Genomic DNA, 16660 nt, shown 5'->3' on the forward strand with positions numbered 1-16660 from the left:
TAATATCATCTATCTACGATTTCATTACTGTTCATTTTTACAAAATTAAAAAGAGATAATTCGCCTTTGCATTATAGTGAAAATATCTTTGTTACAACTTACTTTATTCTTAGTTTCGAAAAGAAGTGCTCGCATTTCCTGCTGTAATACCAAAGTGGGAAGAGATGGAAGGGGAATCAGCTTGACAAAGGTTTTTCGATCTGAGTAGAGATATATAAATCTGTAGTTGGAAAGAGAGTCGTTAGTGAACGATTCATACTACAGTCTTAACCGTCGCGTTTTTCCTCATCATTGCTTGAGACGTCATTGTACAGTTATCATATATATATATAATACATTATATTATATATATATAATAGAAATTGTACAGAGAAAACATTAATCTTTCTTTTATTTTTTAAAGAATGTAAGTCCTGCATAAGTAATCCTCGATTTTGATGAAGAAATACATCGAAGATCATCTTAGAGATAAAATGAATTGCATAGCAAAGAGCGGTAAGTCTCATGTTAATATCGTAATTTTTATATTTCTGCCAATTCACTGAACTCTTTATATCTTTATATAAAGTTGTAAACCTTATATTTACTGTTACAGAGTTTATTAACATTTTAAGTTCAGTTATTCTTTTGTTTAATATTTTAATGATAAAAAATTTATTGAACATGGAATCATAAAACATAAAATACTTGTAACTACAAGCATTTTATAAATTAACTATAAATTAATAGTCATTTGTACACATATACATATAGATATGTTAGTTAGAATTTCTCATGACTTTTTAATTTCATCGCGACTTCCTCAATTATTAGACTAGAACGAGTACTATGAGGGATTATATCTTCTCATATTCATTGCATTTCTTTTCAGCATGCGGCTCGATGTCATGTTACAATAGATTTATATTTGCTAATCATATTAAATAACGATAAAACGATATCGTCGATATCGACATGAGACTATATAATCATATCAAGTATCTGTATACTCTATACTTTGTATTAGCGTAAAGCATGCGGTATTAGAATAGAGCAAAGAACTTGGATATAGAGTTTCTAGTTCACGATATCACAAAATATAGGTCCTTACTGTTTATTATTTATTTAAAAATTATCATTTGTAGAAATGAAATCTTACTATCTCCGAGATCGATTTTTAAATAATTAAAACAATTATTAAAAGAAAGATATTACATTGATTATCTGTTATCTATTGCTATTACATACAGAAGTAAATTATGACGAGACAGTGATTTTTGCTAGAGAGCTCTCGCTTTTATGACTCTATGCTTAAATGATTCGGGGTAGATCCATTCTTCGCGTGCCTATCATCGTACATTCCTCTGGCATTGATTCGCCGTTGTTGTTACATGAGAATGACCTCGAATTCTTCACCGATACACTTTAGTTTTCTACACGTCGCCTTTCCTTTAGTTTTTCCCCCTTTATAACGCAACCGCTAAACCGGTGCAAAAAGCTTCACGCTCGTTAAGTCGTTAGACGAACGTTAATAAAATCCGCACAATGGAACGTCGAGAGTATTTTCCTTCTTCATGGATTTCAAGTAGACTCTTGTAAAAAGGCAAAATTTTATCGTTTCGTTGAACATATTCAGCAAGGTTTTTGGTATGTCAGATACTTCGCGATGTACCAACAGCAGCTTTGTATTGATTGCAAGTAGTGAAGGTCAGTTAAACTCACAATCAGACGAGTTTCAGTAGTGCAACTATGAATACGGACGAGAAATGTAACTTCGTGTTTTTGTACAGTTCGATAGATACGCCATCGTGGTACAGAAAATAATATGAGCCAACGCATTATTTTTTCGCGTAGATCGTTCAGATAAAACAAAGATTTATGCTTTATTCATTCAGTAATGCAAAGTGCAAAGACTCGTTTAAAGTATATTTTTCGATACATATATATATAAGTACAATGTCATTCCAGCTTGAATTGATCAACTTATTAATCATAATTTATTTTTGTTATATTTCTTTATTTTAAAAAAGCGTAGTTCGAAAGGGAGTCCTGTAAAAGTATCGTATAATTAACAGAAATAGTAGGAGAATAGAACGAGTAATGAGTAGAAAGCAATAAGTAAGTATAAGTCATATGTAACTTGCTAGTCAGTTAACGGATTCTAATGTATTATCACAAACTATAATAGACGTATAGTAACTTTACTCATTCCACCTTCAGGTCCCCTTGTAGACTAATAGCCTAGCAGGAATATCATGATAACCTCATCGACGTTGAAACTTAATTACTGAAACAGGGAATGGCCAGTTGCATGCGACCACCATCGCTTTTATCATTGTCGCTATTAATTACCAACAGTACTTATAGGGCTATTGAGATCTTGTTATGTCGCTGTTTTCAAGGTCATCGTTTGCATCTGAGAATGACGATTATACATGTGTTTTCATAATAACTCTACTATATTCCCGTAGCGTTTTAGGAATGTCTTGATAAATAGGAATTAAAAATATATAAGTTTCTTCGAGTCGTGCATCTTTCATGATGCTTACGTAGAGAAGATAGAATGTATAAAAATCAAAATTAAGTATGGTCTCGCGAAATTGATGTTTGACGTACGCGTAAAACGTGTACTAAGAAAGATCTATGTGCATTAAACACGTTTACACGGTCTTAAGGAGTCCTGCGAATAAAAGGAAAAAGATCAGTGCCGAGGAACCGGTCTCTTGGAAATCACAATGACGTAAATTCTGACTCGCGTTCTAAAAACCCATAAAGGATAGTCCTTCTGTACTTTCCTGTTGCTCCATCATAAATTTTCCTTGTAATTAATCTGTGGTCACTCCGATATTAGATGAGTATAATATATATACCTATGTAGCGTGCAATCATAAATTAAACCATAGAAAAATCAAAATGCTTGTAGCAATGGATTTTACTTTTCTTCTTTATCTTGCAATAACTAAGAACATTATATAAGCAAATTAGTGTTGATTTTTATTAAGATCGGAAAATATACCTACTTTATCTTCACTATAGTAGCTGGTTATTTTAGAGTTAAGAAGCTATACATATTAATGGAAGTTATTTAATAAATTCATATTCCTGTAGTATTAAGTCCCTTCTGCCCAAACAATAATTAGTAAAAGTAGACCTGTAATTGTTAAAGATTAGAATTCGTACTTTCGAAAGAAATACATAATTCCAAATTGATATTGATGGCGCTGAAAATGGCTCGAGGTTCTTAATCTCTGCAAAAATATCTTGGAAAATTATATGCTTGACAATGGAAAGGGTTACCTTTACTATTTCACTAGTATCATTGCAGCTCCATATCATTTTCATCTAGTATATTTCATTGTGAATCTTAATTATATGTATCTAGAAACAATAATTCTCACGGTATTTTTGCACGCTAAAAGCATAACCGTGTGCCATGTCGACCTCGCAATCGCAAGTTACGGATATCTCGACACTTTCCTATGGCGAGGCGCTACTTGTCACTCGACACTGCACATCTCGCAGTGTGTAGTCCGAGCAAAGTTGGGTATTTCCCTCTCGAACGCTGTAGCGGGAGGATCTCGTTCGCCTGGAGGGAGGTATTTTCACTTCTATGTCACTCTCACCGTGTAGTACTTGCATTCTCCCGATATATACTGAACGTGACGCGAGATTTTGCTCATCAGTCGCGAGAATTTGCTTTTTGGGGGTCGAGTAGTGACACCACGCTTTAACGGCTACAGTCACTACAGTTTTTTACATAAAACAAAATAGAGGTTAAAAAAAAACGAGAGGGAAAAAGGTACTTGTTAGGAAAAAGAGAGACGGAGACACGGTGCGATTAGGGCGGAACAAAGACAGAGGGGGAAAGAGATAGAGACGGAAGAACCATAGGGAACATTCGTACTCTCCACAGTTCCGTCGGTTCAGTCACACTGCGTCACTTAACCGAGCGAGTTCGCGGTCGTTTCTCTTTCCTTTCGGACTCGTTGACCACTCTCTTTTTTATTTTCTTATTTCTGTCTTCTCCCGTGTCTCAAACCTGTCTCATTCCTTTATTTCCCCTTTCGTTTTCGTTCATTTTGTCTAAAAAATATAATAATATTCGCGATTGTTCTCTCATGAGTACGAACGTTTAATCTTGGAAAAGCGACGTCGGACGTTTTTAACGACGTTTCACTTTTTTCGTACCGGTGCTCGACGAACATTCAAGGGGTGCACGTGAACCGACAGAGTCAATCCGACTGCGAGTAAGTTTCATCAGTTTGATGGTAGAACCCGATTCGCTGAAACTTGCCGAGTACTATACACATAACACGCGTATTGTTCGTGAATCACGTGGTAGAGGATGTGCTGAAACACTTCGAATCGCTTTGAATATGATTTGATATTTAAAGCTTTTGTGAAACTTGATAAATCTTGAAAGTCTCAGTACTTATATAAATCTTAATACATCTTAATATATATTATATTTTATCTGTACAGTGTGTTCTATCTTCGATATTTTATATGAGTCACGAAAATTTAAAACAGACTCGAGCTCAATCAAGACATAAGATTCAAAAATCATCGGGACTAAAAAATTTTAAACATAACATCATATTTGATATTTTAGAAGTTTCAAATTGCTTCGAAATTCATATTCAAATATCTAGAGGCATCAAGAGTAAATCGCGCGTCATTTGTTACGTGATTCCACAATCCTTAAAGAAGGATTTTCTTGTCAAACGACAGAACAATATTTTCTCGTCGACAAATGTTTCCCTATAATAAAAAGTGGTAATACTAATTCTCCGTCGTATTAATTATTTATTCTACATACGTAATATCAGAAGCTCTTTCAAGTCAGTTCCAAGAACTGGTGGGGATAACGGTGGCCAATTAACGAAGTATTAATTATCAACATTCCAGAATTAAAAATGGAACAGATTCTCTTTTTACCACGATTCGACGAATATAAATCACTATTGCGGCGATGTGTATATATATTAATAAATAACTTAATAATACAGTTACTATTATAAACTCGGCATGTTTAGCGTCAATCGCTTCGATTCTCTACCGTTTATTACGTTTACTTTCTGCTTGCCGTGTGCCGTCCGTTTGTAAAACGCCTTCAACCAATTTTGATAGAGCGTTTGTGTTCCTCATTGATTGATCATCTGTCGGATTGAGAAGAGGCTGTGTTACTATTGCTACTATAGTTCAAGTGGCGAACAGGATCGGAAGACGCAGTCATGAACGGGATTTCCAATCAATGCGCGAAAATCAAGGACCTAAGCATATACGATGACGAGGACGACCACAAAATGAAGATAAAAAAGCCGGGACCAATAAGAACTGTTTCCTGGTCGGAGAGCGTCGAGGAGAGCAATTTGGATGTACCGGGGACGCCCAGAACTCCACGAACTTCCACCACACCAGGTATCGTTTCCACGTATGATTAGCAGTCCTCTGATTAGGGATTTTGCTACGTTCGCGTCACATGAAATTTCCGAGATTAATAACAGGTAACGAACAGGTGAAATGTTACCGTCGTTCGTGATTAGTCGATTACCAAGTTCATTTGAATTTGCAAATTTTCGAGTTAAATAATATGATAATTAAGTGTTACATTATTACATAGCGAAATTTATTAGCTGAAAGGCAGTTCTCGTGCTGGTATTTTGCGTAATAGATGGAATGGGAGTGTTCATACGATAAATAATTCAAGTGTGGTAATATGGATGTATCGTTTGAAAGTTGTATAAATTAGATAGATACACAAAATCGTTTCTTCTGTTCTCCAGGGCCACCTTGCATTATAGTTTACTTACATTATAGTTAACTGATAGGCTATAGATTTCTCTTTTTCGACATTAGATACATTTTTATGTCGTGTAGGGTTTGTGATTTATAAAAGTTCTACTTTATTGTCAATAAAACCTGTTACTGTTTAACACTGCTTTAGTAGCAAGAATCTGTAACACCTGATTCATTAAATTTGACTCATGATGTTGATTATGCAGAAGGTCTCAGATACGAGACTTTACAACTTTGCCGGATCAGACGTTTTTGAGTGGAAAATTTGAGGAGAGGAAATTGATACGTCGAAATATTCGCGAATCGTTATTAGAATGCTTCTTTTTCTATCGAGCTATTAGATATACTTGTTACAACAACTGGCAGCTAATTTGTTAACTTGGACATTTGTGATAATTGAACAATTTCCATTCAGGTTTTAATGTTATCTACGCTCCGTAAATTGCAGTAACGCGCCATTAAATTTTTCTGTAACATTGATCGTTGTTAACTCTGTTATGCGCTTTATCTGCAAATTCGAAGAACAATTATTTCAATTTTCTCAAAATGACGGAATCTTCTGCCGTTAAATCCGTGCCTAATCGATTGCACGAACATAAGTAACCGTAGCCTGTTGCACTTTCCGTAAAAAGAAGAAGGAAGAAGAAAAAGGGGGAATTACGTTACGGTATCATTTACGTATTAAGGACCGCGATAAAACATTCATACACTTAATGCTCGTTTTATTCTCCACTCTCCATTGTTCTTAGTTTAAATTCGGTCATTTCACCGACTTTTAATTTTATTTCGGACAGCGTTGCCATCATTGATCAAACCGTGACAAAGATTTGGAGAGTACTGTGGTCATAGTTCCCGTTTCCAGGTCAATTGCAACCTGCTGATCGTAAAATGATAAAAGACCCTGGGAACTGTTGGGGTACAGTTATGATGGAACGTAACTCATAACTGTAATGTTACAAATGTACGATCCCTCGTAACGCGACTATCAACTTTCTGAAGGAACAGAGAGTATCTTTTATTTTTTGGTGAAGAAGGTTGACAAAATTTCGTACACTTTCACTCGCCACGAATTTGCAACTTTAAAATCGAGAATGATTTCATCGTTTTGAATAAAACGTGCGTCGATGATCTTTCAATCGTTGCTTTCGTGTATTTGCTTTTCTGCGTACATAGCTTCTTCGATATCTTCCAAATATAATATCTTTGCTCACTAAAATAGATTACGAAGAATCAGTGGGTTTTTGCACGTGCAATCTTTCCATATAATTGTAAATATTGAAAAAATCAATATTTACATGATAACGAAGTGCCGTACGCGCTGTAGAACAGGAATGGCCAACAAGTGGACCACGATCGGCCGGTCGACTTGTTAATAAATGTTAATATTAATAAAATACCATGTTGGTTTAATACCTCCTCTCTCTTTGTCATTTATTGTCATTTATTAGTACACAAGGCACATGTTTGAATGTGTTAAATGTGAAGATTTTAGTAGGTAAATTGCGAACACATTTTTAAGAAATAGTCGATATGAATTATATAAGGAAGTTGGCCACCTCTGCTGTAGAGTGCAGAGCAACGTGTGCTATGTTTCGTAATAATATCTCTTTCTTATTAAACCTTCTTTAATTTCATTTCTCGGGAGAAGATCTTAAGATTACGAAAAATTTTGATCAAATCAAATAGAATCAAAGCGTTAATAATTAACTCAATTTACCGAATTTGGAAACATTAACATTCGTCTATTTACAGGAGTGGATTGAAAAGTTTGCGGCATCCGCGCTAAGATTTGCTTTATTTGTCTTACTGTCATTGTCATTCTGGAAACTTTTCAGTGTGTCTTCGTAATTCAGCGTATAGTTATCAAATCGACATGTAACCTTTTATAAAAGAAAATTCATGCATTTCAAGATATAATATCACGTAATTATATCACGTACATATAATAAAGTTGAACCTGGCTACCAATTTCCAGGAATGCGTACAATATGCGTGCATATTGATACAACGTATTGGAGCAGTGCCGTTACTCGATTGAATTACGCGATACCGTTCATTAGCAAGAGCATGGTTTAACTTAGTTTTCCATCTTGAATACGTCAATTCCAGTGTTAGATTCTATCTACCGCGCTTGCAAGAACAAATCTATGCCGAGAGAAGTCCCGAGAACTGATTCTCTTTAATTTAATACGTTCTAGATTGCTCGCGAATGAAGCGTTATACAAGTGATAAATTATGGCTATCGATAGAAATCTCGCCTTCTGGTTGATGTAACGCCATCGTTAATCGTTATGCAATAAGTTCGGCAATGCATGCAAGACGACCGTCAACGACAAACTTCGTCGTGGATCAGAACACTTCGGAATATTACAGGCATCGTTCGAAGAGTAGCATGGGACCCTCGCCGAACGATCGATCCATCGATCGATCCACATTTGCGAATGTGAATTAAAGCGTTATGCTAATCGTGAATGGAAACATTTAACGTTTATGAATATACAATCGTTCGTACTCGTTAAAGGAAGCGAGGAATAAGAAAAAGAGAACTGGTCCAAAGTAATAAACACGTATTAAGGTTGCCTTGCATTACGTTTCATTATTACGTTATTAATTCCTTTTATGTTGTTCCTTTGATTTGTTCGACTTGTCAATTAAAATCGTGTCACTTTGTTAGACATCTACTTTTGTCAAACTTATACCCGTGAAACTTGTGATTCAACTTTGTTTGTCGATCGATCGTGTCTTTGTCTAGAAATCTTATTGTGCACCTTCTTCTATACTTTGCAAAGAGTATCAAGAGACAAAAGACGCATCACGAAAATCTTTGTTCGTCAAAATTTGCGAACAGGTGTTTGCTGGCAGGTATCGTAGCATGTATTACAAATATCAAATACGTACTCGTACCTCTTATCAATATCGAATATGTGCTTCTCATAGGAAGACAATAAATTTGTTTCTCGTTACTACACGCAAGCAAATCTATCGAATCGTGAGTCTTCCGTCAGCGCGGGTCATTGCCAATGATAACGATGATGTTTAAAAAAATGAAATCAGGTTTCACAATCGCCAAGAACAGGATCTAGTAAACATTGACGTTTACATATATGCGAGATAAATTTAAATTTAAATAGGGTTCAGTGAATTTAATAAATATTGAAAAGTATGATGAACAATTGATAGAGATACTTCAAAGTGTTTGCTTTACCAGGACATGAAAAATGTACTTTTCATCACGATTTGGAGCTAGACCATAGGCCACCCACGCGCGAGGCTCTACTTCCGGAAATGTCACGGAGTTACAAGCTACTTTTGAGCTCACTTGGTGAGGATCCTGATCGACCGGGTCTTTTAAAGACTCCGGAACGTGCTGCGAAAGCCATGCTGTTTTTCACCAAAGGTTACGATCAAAGCATCGATGGTAAGTTACTTATCATTACCTATCACGTTTTTATTACCTTGTATAACAAATGTATAAAGAAATAAGTCGAACGAAAATAGTTAAAAAATTAAGAATAAAAAGATATCGTACAATGGGAACCAAAAATAAGATAGAATATAATGTAACGTGATTTGTTATAAATCAGATAAGAAATCGCCCGATTTTCTAATCATAAAAGATCTTTTATTTAACTGGAAATAATACGGGCATTTAATCATGATTCTCTTAAGGTATAGGGTCGATAGAACAGATAAAACCATGAATATACCCACTCGAGGAAAGTGCCGTCCATTTCTTTCTTCCCTCCTTCGAGTTACTCGAGATCCGTCACAGGGGAAAAGAGAGGAAGTCTTAAGTACGATACGAAAAAAAGAAGGCGTAAAGCTCATGATATAAATGGGTCTCAGGAACGTACAGCGACTCGAAGAGAATACCTTTCATCTTTCTCTTCCATTTGTCGTGTACCGCGTAGAAATGCTACTGTTCCCCGGTAATTATGATTCCACGAATAGCTAAATAAAGTAAAACCGACATGGCCATTAAGGATGCCCTGATATACCGCTTTAATTCGATATCTAAATTTCAATTTATTTCCTCGACATAATATTGTGTTCGGATATACGTATATAACTTATAATTTATATTAGAATCTTAATTAAGAAACAATTTGTCAATCATATTGAAAATTGATTTAATTGATACGCTATGTAGCCCGTTTGATATTCTACTGTATAAAATGGCTCTCGATAAATAGTACGATCTAGCACAACGTTGATGTAGGTGAAACAGTAGCTACAGGTGGTGGTGTCCCTTTAATTCATTTCGACTTAACTCTCCATCCACCTAGAGTGCAACTGCCCTCGAGATAAGCCTGGTTAACGGCAGTTCTGTTCGCCCCAGTGAATTTGAAACGAGTCCAGAGCACTTTCCTACGAAAGCTCAACCCACGCTCTCTTTTAGTCACCCACCACCAACTCCTACGGAATCGTTCCCCTATAACAAGTTTCCTTTACCTTTCATTCTTATCGATAATGCATCAGGACATACGGTGGTATATCTATAGTATACATTCCATGAAACCATTAATCCTCTGTTCTTTGTTAATTTATTCTTGTAGAATCGTGAGCAACAATCAGGTCAAAATCATGTTTAAGTGCTACTACCTGTTTTAATACCTTTAATTAACGATAATTAACGTGATAGTTAATTCTAGATTATACTACACAAAAGATATTGCATATAACACACTGTTCTACAAATACAATGTCAAAATCGATATAGCCTGTGGTCTGACGTTTCTGTGCCATATGTTTGCGATTGCACTTTCCCTTTTACATCCCTTTTTCGATGATTCCACTGTTGTCACAGTAACGTAAAGGTTACCAATAAAAAAATATATAAAAACTATTAGATCGATGATGCCCCATTTAGTTAATATTATTCTACATTGTTGTTTTGGACGATAACATTAATCTCGGTCGAAGGTTGATCGCGTCAGATCACGAAGTGGAAAAATTAAACTGTACGCTTTCAGCATCTCCTTCAAAGGTAGTTCGTATAGAAGAGAGGAAATTGCTCGAGTTTAGTCTAGTATAGAAATGGAGGTGTGCACGTAAAAGCTCGTTGAAATGAATTTCCACCGTCAAAGCGTTTGAAATTTATATATCATTGTTTCGTCACGTTAAAAGGTTTCGAGGGCTCATTTATTTACAACGGGTAGGAGCATCTTATTACGTATGGAAAAATACACTTGGTTAACCGGAACGCGAATTCGTTTCATCATTGCCGGTCATTGTGAAGGTGTTTCTTGTTAAGGTTGCCGTGGAAACCGTGGAGAGCACCCTCCATTTCCCACCGACACCTACCAACCACCGATTCATACCTATACACCATCACTAGTATGAATGTTGTAGTAAGTAGGTCAATATCGAGTAAATCACAGCTAGGATCGCGAGGACCTTAACCCACGTGCAAGATGTTCTTTCGCAGAACAATTTAAACGACAACCATTTTCCCACCTTTGTACAAGGTTGGTTGTTTTTTGCGCCAACGGAGTCATTAAAATTGTGTAACGATTGCGCGATCTTAGTAAACGAAACAGCGTCTATTTTTTTCAAGCAATACCTTTCTACTTTCTGCTTTTTTTATTTACATACATACGAAGACTGCGGGAGGATAAGTCAATGCAATAAGTCACGAAAGAACAGGTTTGCAATCGATTGCGTTATCAATCAATCGCGTGTTATCAAAGCTATCCTTTTATTTGGTTTTTGAAACTAAACACAAAAACATCATTCGTCGTAGTATTATCATCCAGTTTCACGAAACTTATCACTGGTCAACTGTTTTTAAAGGATTTACACCTTTGCAATCAACAGGTTATTTTAATATTCAATTATATAATGTTATAATTCTTCTGCTTAATCGTAAAATAATGTTGTAATTACTTAACCCAAGTGCTACAGAATATATATTTATCATGTTTTTTTTCCTGTGATCTTTTTATAATATTTACGTATTTATTCCAGACGTTATAAATGACGCAATATACGATGAAGATCACGACGAAATGGTTGTAGTGAAGGATATCGAGATGTTCTCTATGTGCGAGCATCACTTGGTACCGTTCTACGGAAAAGTCTCGATTGGCTACCTACCATGCAAGAAGATCCTTGGGCTGAGCAAATTGGCCAGGTAATGAGGAATTTTCTTTATTAAAAGGCAACGTTTATCGTAAATTGAATTAACACGAGACATCGTGTCGGCGCAATTGAATCCCGTGAGAGCAGCTGAATCGTTCGTCAGATTAAGACAGCTAATATCTTGTCTCGTGGAAATGGAGATTAATTGGTGCTAGATTATTTGTACCGGCGATCAATTAGATCGCGTTGATTGAACTGTCATCATCGCGCGACGTTTTATTAACGATATTAACCGATACGTACTGATCTATTTTTGATGTAATTAAAGCGAGCCTCCTACAGAGATTAACGAACTTAACCATAGTCGCAACATAATTAACTTGATATAGGAATTATTACATGCTGCATTCTACGATCTGTTTCGTTTAAGTGAAGACAATGGAATATCTCATAAGGGGTTGAAGTTATTAAAAAACTGTTTTAACAAAAGTCGATCGATTCGAAGGATGATATATTATGACGCAAATCATTTTTTTACAGGGCAGATTTTAAGCTCAACTCCACTTTTTTAAATAGAACCATATATTTTTTAATATATTAATCGATATCCATCTCGGCATTCCCTACACGTTTACGTTGTAACGTATGATACGTCAAGACAACGTAGACACAAGAATACCGCTTCGGGTCTTTCTTTGTTTTTTGTTACGTACAGCTATCTTGCACGTTTTATCATATATAGAATTTTAGATACCAAGTCAGAATTTCTCCTTATGCTCATACTATATTCAGAATTTATATTTTTATTCTTCTACTCATTTATAGTTTCTAACGTTTATATCTTCATACATCTATATGCCTGTACACATTTATGTTTATAAGTCTAAGAAATTCCGACTTTCCTAGCATCAATGGCTTATGAAGCCATGAAGCACTTACCTCATCGTTAGTAGCTGCCTGTCAGTAAGCAGAGATTCAAGACTTTTCCCTCAAATGATAGTCCGATAGTCTGATATGATCCACTGCGATAACGCGGAGGTATTGATGTACACTAAATCTAAACTATTCGAGATGAGGTTCTCATAGTCCCTCATACGAGGGTTGTTGACGGGGGAGGAACACACGAATCGGTTGTTTATTCATTTGAGTTTGCAAGAATGGTCAGATCAATATGATTTGTAAAAATTCTTCTACAACTGATCACCCCTACTGGCACTTGAGAGTACGGAGCGACCTTTGGGTGCCTGCACGGAAATTCTGCGGGTTATTCACAACAATCATAGCACGCAACAAACCCCATGAAATAAAAGGAGGGAAAGGTCCTGAGTTTTTCAATAACTTCAAGCCCTTATGAGATACTCCACTGTTCTCACTTAAACGTGATTAGACGGATTCGCTCTTGGATGGATTCTCGTAGATCATTAAAATAACTAAGAAGAATAATAAAAATTATCTTATTCAGTATAAACAGTTTCATTATCGAATTTAATTCGATATTTTTACGTTGTCATGGTCATGGTGAAAAAAGATTCGTTAAAATGTTGATAGATAAAACTTAATTAAAATAATAAGCAATACTGTGATATTGTATTTCACAATTTCGCGATAACAAATTGCATCGGCAGTAATAGTCGGCAATAGTTATCGGCCTTGATTAGAGGAATATTAAAGCGAGAAGAAAAGAATACGCCAATCGTTGGCACGTCGACCACTTTCACGCATTGCTAGACTTAATCGACCGGTGTCCACTTACCTGTTAAATGTTATGAACTTAACATTAGCCTTCAAACGGTAAGCAACTAGTGGATTTTCAGACATTCGAGCCAGGGTCGTAGCAGGAACTTTCATTTTTCGCTACCTATCGTTTATTCCATATTACGTTCTATGTAAAGTCGTCTTCTTTATATTTTTATTCTTTCTTTTTCCGTTTTTAATACCCAAATCTTTTCTGCTATATTCATCTCTGTTTTCCTATCTGATGTATTACAGAATCGTAGAGGTCTTCAGCCGACGTCTTCAGGTTCAAGAACGTCTTACCAAACAAATTGCATTAGCTGTAACGAAAGCAGTGCAACCAGCGGGAGTGGCTGTGGTCGTCGAAGGAGTGTACGTATTTTTTAATTTAACGAAAAAAATTCATCTACTATTCTTATAATAAACTTATAATTGTACAGGGCAAAGAAATATGATAGACGTAGCTTGGCAAGATATTTTCTTCATATTTTTATATTTCCTTCGGTTTCATTCCAATACACTCGGATCTTGAGCAATAGTTTTCGCAAGGATTAATCGTATATAGGAATACGACCTTGTACTAACAAGGTGCTATCACTCAATAGAAAACGCTTCATTCCAGACTTAAGAACGTATACATAAAGACGTTTAATAATTATGTATAAATCGTTCACGTAACGATTCGATCGTGTACTAGCTGCGAACAAATCAATTAAGATTCTTGTGAACAGGATGTATCTATAATATCAAATAAGGAGTTGCAATCATTAGTGGTCATCTAAATTATGTATACCGAATGTTCAATACTTCAAATATCATAATTTGTGTTATATATAATCAACGTAATCATAAATTGCGAACGAATTACCTAACTTGCGTGCAATAAAAGAGGAAAAACAGGTTCAGTGGGAGGAAAAAAGAGAGCAATGGTGTTTCAATAATTGGTAATTAAAAAACTGCGTCGATTAAATATTAAGCGTCGCCTTGAGAACTTACAAAAGTGAGGAAACTAATAAAAAGATTAACAATCGGTTTTAGTACCAATATCTTTTTCGCAACTCTGAGATTAAGTATCATGTACATTACGAACGAACGTAGATTGTATTTAAAATATACAACGTAACGTATCTTGATTATAGTATTTATTTTATTTCTTGCCCATTAGATAACAGTACCCTTGTTAACATAGATTGTAGTTAAATCTCAAACTCCGTTTAATATATACATGGTGAATTAATTACTGTCAATTTTAACCGTGAGATATGAGTAATTATTCAATATATACAGCATTCCTGAATAACTTAAAAATACTTTGTTTACGTTACAGGCACATGTGCATGGTAATGAGAGGAGTGCAGAAAATAAACAGCAAGACGGTTACGTCAACGATGCTCGGCGTGTTCCGGGACGATCCAAAGACTCGCGAGGAATTCCTTAATTTGATCCACAACAAATAAACTTCTTTCATCGGACCGTTGAAGTATATATCTTTTTCGTTATTGGCCAAGGGACCAGTCTAGAATGGCCCCGATACGATTCTTGTTCAAACGTTTTCATGATGCTGCTACCTCACTACAGAAGTCGTCTTGAAAAGAAAAGACAATTGTTGATTTGACGGCAAGCTTCTTTGTAACATTCCTTTTACTTCTTTAAGGAAAACATTATTTTGTATGCGCCAACGTTATAAAAAATTAACAGGATTAACTGTCGACCATAGTTATCGTAACAGAACGACTAATAACACAGATTGGACGATGTTGTCTAAGAAGTCTTTGAACAAGACGTTCTTAAACTGCTGATCGAATGACACAGAGACAATATGATAGTTACATACCGGAACTTTACGTAAGTTCTACAAACTGCTGGTAACACTTCTAGTACGTGAAAGAAAAAAAGAACTTACTGATCGTTTCGCAAAACGACAACGCATATGCTTGAGAAAGCGTGTGATATTTTCCTTAAGGAAACCCGAAACTTCACTAAAAACATATTAATAACATTACCATGCTGCTGGATCAGCTGTAATTATCCGTTCGATTAATATTATACTTTGCAAATATTTTTGTAATGTTATTGATGTATTCAGGAAATGGGCGAATAACATTCGATTCGACGTCCTTCGGTAAAACAACTGCGTCAGATATGAAAATGAACTTAAGAAACACCGAAATCGAGGCTTCTCGATTGGCATGAACTGAACGATTGCCAGGACACTTTCAACCAATGGCCTCGTGACTCGTGACAATACGTATTTTAGATTCTATACTAGCGATTCTATGTAAAAAAAATGTTCGCATCGTGATACAGCATGCTGATCGAGAAACATAGATAAGCCCTATTATATCTTGAAAGCAAGTGCTCACGGCGGACAAATAATAAATTCTTCCGATTTCGTTTTCGTTTCCAGCTTGTAAAACGTTAACAGCCATACGTCTTACAACACGAAACGTTTTAAAAAGTTTCGTACTGTCTTTACATTCTGTCATCGTGATTCCTTCTACTATTTTTGAGTCTCTTATCAAAGAAGTGCAACTACTCGTTACTTAATGAATTTTAATACTCAATTGACATTTATATCTCTGTAATCTTTATTAATAATGTATAAAAAAATTTCGTAAAAGAAAGCAGTGGTTTCGGCACACAATTTTTCAGCCATACAATGTGTGCCGAAAAACGTTTAAGAATCTAAAAGAATCGATAGAAAAAATTGCGAAATTTTTTCAATGAATTATGTATGATTATTATTAATGCACGACTTCGAAATGTTTTGACACATTCACTTGTGTCGTCGTTTGATATAGTTTCGTCTTATCGAATTAATTGCTTTAAGTATTCAAACTAACTTCGTATTTAAATCATTGGAATTGGATTGCGATGTGTCGATGATGTTTGAGGTTCGATACGATATCACGCAACCTTTGGTATGTCCTCCAATTCTATCTTACATTGAATAATGGAAAATATCTTAATGTTATTTATGAGAATGGATGTTTAATATTTATAATATTTTTCTGACGATGTTATATAAAGTTATATTTATACTTTCAATATCATGTTTCTTTATTAT

General features: G+C 35.4%; 1 protein-coding gene and 1 long non-coding RNA gene across 7 annotated transcripts; one reads left to right on the forward strand and one right to left on the reverse strand.

Annotated features, from left to right (window-relative positions):
• Nucleotides 1-279: 279 nt before the first annotated feature.
• Nucleotides 280-16641, forward strand: LOC139988947 (GTP cyclohydrolase 1-like). 3 transcript variants are annotated; one of them, XM_072006761.1, is made up of 6 exons: nt 3852-4226; nt 5155-5400; nt 8987-9196; nt 11746-11911; nt 13849-13965; nt 14921-16641. In XM_072006761.1, exons 2-6 carry the CDS (start codon nt 5214-5216, stop codon nt 15048-15050), a joined length of 810 nt encoding a protein of 269 aa, XP_071862862.1. In that variant the 5' UTR covers nt 3852-4226; nt 5155-5213; the 3' UTR covers nt 15051-16641. The 3 variants fall into 3 exon arrangements, with proteins under 3 accessions (XP_071862863.1, XP_071862862.1, XP_071862861.1); XM_072006760.1 differs by having other exon boundaries at nt 3864-4226; nt 5110-5400; XM_072006762.1 differs by lacking the exons at nt 3852-4226; nt 5155-5400 and adding an exon at nt 280-495.
• On the reverse strand, nt 1070-3658 carry LOC139988949 (uncharacterized). 4 transcript variants are annotated; one of them, XR_011800235.1, is made up of 4 exons: nt 3277-3658; nt 3000-3130; nt 2194-2395; nt 1070-2028 (listed from the first exon to the last, which is right to left on the reverse strand). It is a non-coding gene; the product is annotated as an uncharacterized lncRNA (long non-coding RNA). The 4 variants fall into 4 exon arrangements; XR_011800234.1 differs by having other exon boundaries at nt 2185-2395; XR_011800232.1 differs by having other exon boundaries at nt 1070-2395.
• Nucleotides 16642-16660: the final 19 nt, after the last annotated feature.

The sequence above is a fragment of the Bombus fervidus genome, chromosome 7 (genome assembly GCF_041682495.2).
Source record: "Bombus fervidus isolate BK054 chromosome 7, iyBomFerv1, whole genome shotgun sequence".
Lineage (NCBI taxonomy): Eukaryota > Metazoa > Arthropoda > Insecta > Hymenoptera > Apidae > Bombus > Bombus fervidus.

Bases quoted from the DNA above. Each gene is read 5' to 3' on its own strand.
- LOC139988947 (XM_072006761.1), top strand. From the start codon at position 5,214: ATGAACGGGATTTCCAATCAATGCGCGAAAATCAAGGACCTAAGCATA. The intron at 5,401-8,986 runs GTATCGTTTCCA...TTGCTTTACCAG, and splicing joins ACGAACTTCCACCACACCAG to GACATGAAAAATGTACTTTT. The intron at 13,966-14,920 runs GTACGTATTTTT...TTTACGTTACAG, and splicing joins GCTGTGGTCGTCGAAGGAGT to GCACATGTGCATGGTAATGA.